At 47.3% G+C, this 2500-nt stretch overlaps 1 protein-coding gene across 1 annotated transcript in view; it reads left to right on the top strand.

Annotated features, from left to right (window-relative positions):
* LOC125025754 (unconventional myosin-VIIb-like) overlaps nucleotides 1-2500 on the top strand; it is a 10799-nt gene that overhangs the window by 8150 nt on the left and 149 nt on the right. The window contains exons 10-14 of the mRNA XM_047613943.1: nucleotides 1-40; nucleotides 251-486; nucleotides 599-857; nucleotides 1064-1163; nucleotides 1338-2500. The exon at nucleotides 1-40 is cut by the window's left edge and continues 141 nt beyond it; the exon at nucleotides 1338-2500 is cut by the window's right edge and continues 149 nt beyond it. Of these exons, the coding sequence (XP_047469899.1) occupies nucleotides 1-40; nucleotides 251-486; nucleotides 599-857; nucleotides 1064-1163; nucleotides 1338-1507 (805 nt within the window). The 3' untranslated portion in view covers nucleotides 1508-2500. The remainder of the gene's footprint in view (nucleotides 41-250; nucleotides 487-598; nucleotides 858-1063; nucleotides 1164-1337) is intronic.

Here is a 2500-nt window from a genome sequence, read left to right as displayed (position 1 = left end):
CGACCGGGCGACCGTCATCAAGCAGATCCGCGCTCTGCAGGTACAGTCTGCAGGCCGACAGGGACCTCCGAGCATGAGATGTGCCTTCGCTTTTATCACTGTTTCTGCTTTTCATATTTTCTTATTTGATGTTCCCTTTCTGATTCGTGATTTTCTTGTTTCTTCCTTGCGAAATTTAATACTTCTTACTCGATTCCTGCTATGACTGCTGCTCCTCCACTGTCTCCGCTCACTGAGCCTCCTCCCGCAGGTGCTAGAGACGGTGAACCTTATGGCGGGCGGCTACCCGCACCGCATGCGCTTCAAGACGTTCAACATGCGCTACCGCCTGCTGGCGCCGTTCAAGAAGCTGCGTCGCGTCGAGGACAAGACGGTGGACGACTGCAAGCTGGTGCTGGAGTACTTCGTGCGCTCGCTCGAGGACGTGAACAAGTCATCGACTGTGGCCATCCAGTGGGCGCTCGGCAAGAGGCACATCTTCCTCAGGTGGGTACCGCCGCTCGGGCGCTTCCGCAGGTTCTGGTGTCGCTATTTTAGTCAACTGCTCTTATTCGTCTCTTTGTGTCGTCGCTCATTTATCACTGTATTTGCTTCTCAGCGAGGGCGCCCGGCAGCAGCTTGAGATGCTGCGCATCGAGACTCGGCACCGCGCCGCCACGTTGATCCAGGCCGTGTGGCGCGGATGGCACTTCCGGCGCCGCTGGCCCACGCTCAAGCGCAACCTGGAGCTGCGTGCGCGCTCGCGCACCGTCCGCCCGAGACCGCAGCCCATCGCCGGCACGCCACCGCCTGACGTCATGGACCGCTGCGACCAGAAGACCATCCAGCAAACCTGCTCGCTCTTCGGCCTCGACCTGGTGAGGAAGGCGGCTGCGGATTCATGCCCATCTTACCCTTGTTTATCTCCTCCTCTTCTTTATTTCTCCCTTTCCTTCAGTGCTGTCCTTGTCCCATCCTTTCATAGAAGTCAGTATACTGAATGTCTTATTCATCGACCTCCATCCAGTCTTTTTCACATATTTCTATAGTCATTTCATATGTTTTTTTTTCTGTCCTCCACCAGGAACGGCCGCCGCCTGTACCGCCGAGCCGCTCGTACACGATAACAGGAAATCATAAGATGGGTTACCCACAGACACGTGTCATGAAGATGAATTTCCCGGGTAAATTATTTTGCAGTTATTCTCAGCTCTTTCATATGTGTATGATTTAAGTATGATATTGGTATTGTTATTCTTACTATTCAGTTATTACTTTTATTATTATTATTACTATCATCATCATCATCATCAGTATTACTATTATTATCATTACTGACCGTGCCCTTCCTTCCCCAGAGGACGGCGGCGGCGCGGAGACGGTGCTCTTGAAGGGCGAGTCCGTGCTGGTCGTGGGCGCGTCCCCCCGGCGCGGCCACCTGCTGGTCGAGCACCAGGGCCACTCCGTCCACGTGCCCTTCCAGTACATGGAGCTCAAGCCGTCGGCGCAGCCCGGGGTCAACATCTAGACGGTGGTCAAGGAGCAAGCAAGGAAAGGAGGCTGATGGCGAGAGGAGGAGAAAGGAAATCAGGAGAGGGGGATTTCAAAGATAGAAAAAGAAATAAGGGCTACAGAATTAGATTCGAAAAAATACCTTGTTTTTTAGAGGGGAAAAGAGGTGTGTGTTTACCCGCAGTTTTTTTTTTTTTTTTTTTTTTTTTTTTTGGTCTAAACTTTCGTAAGGAAGGATTCGGTTGTTCTTCCACGTGTCCCCTACAAACAAAAGAGAACGAAAGTGGTAGAAGAGAATTGAGACTGAAAACTCGACTACAACCCAATCCAGACAAAAGGAAGAGAAAACTAAGGTGAAGACATTTTCGCTCGTGGCGGTGGCGCAGGTGTCGAATGCTCACAAGTGGCGGTGTTTTCAGAAAGGAAAAATACATGAAAAGGCGTTGACGTATATACAAAGACAAGAAATGCAAGTGTGTCGCCGAAAGAGTGAATGTTTTCTCTGATATTCACTGGTGAACATGATTGTGAGAACATTATGATGTTCGTAAATTACAAGAAAAAAAAACTTTTAAGACGTTTTTATACCTGAAAGGGAGCAATTATAGACTTCAAAGTGTGTATATATATATTATAATTATGATATTTGTATGTGCCAATATTGTTAGGTATTTTTATAAGTTTATTGATATACCTCGTTACTTATCTATGTCGTATTTTTTTCTTTCTTTCTTTTTTATCATAACTACATCATCGGAAATGTAATGAATGAGTATTTGATATTCAAGATACCGCATTTTGATCCTTGGTGCTACATGCTTTTAGAACCAGTGTCGTTTGCTCTCTGGCTTGTTCATTTCCCGTCTACGTTTTCTTCATGGAAAGTATTCACAGTATTATCACACAACGTTTCCAGTTCTCCGAACCTTGGTATTGTTTGCGTTCGCTTCTCTTGACTTCTGTTTCGTTTATTCTTTCTCTCACTTTGATGTTCTTTTGTCCCTTATTT

This window comes from Penaeus chinensis, chromosome 5 (genome assembly GCF_019202785.1).
Source record: "Penaeus chinensis breed Huanghai No. 1 chromosome 5, ASM1920278v2, whole genome shotgun sequence".
Classification (NCBI taxonomy): Eukaryota; Metazoa; Arthropoda; class Malacostraca; order Decapoda; family Penaeidae; genus Penaeus; species Penaeus chinensis.
This window is presented reverse-complemented; position numbering and strand designations above follow the sequence as displayed.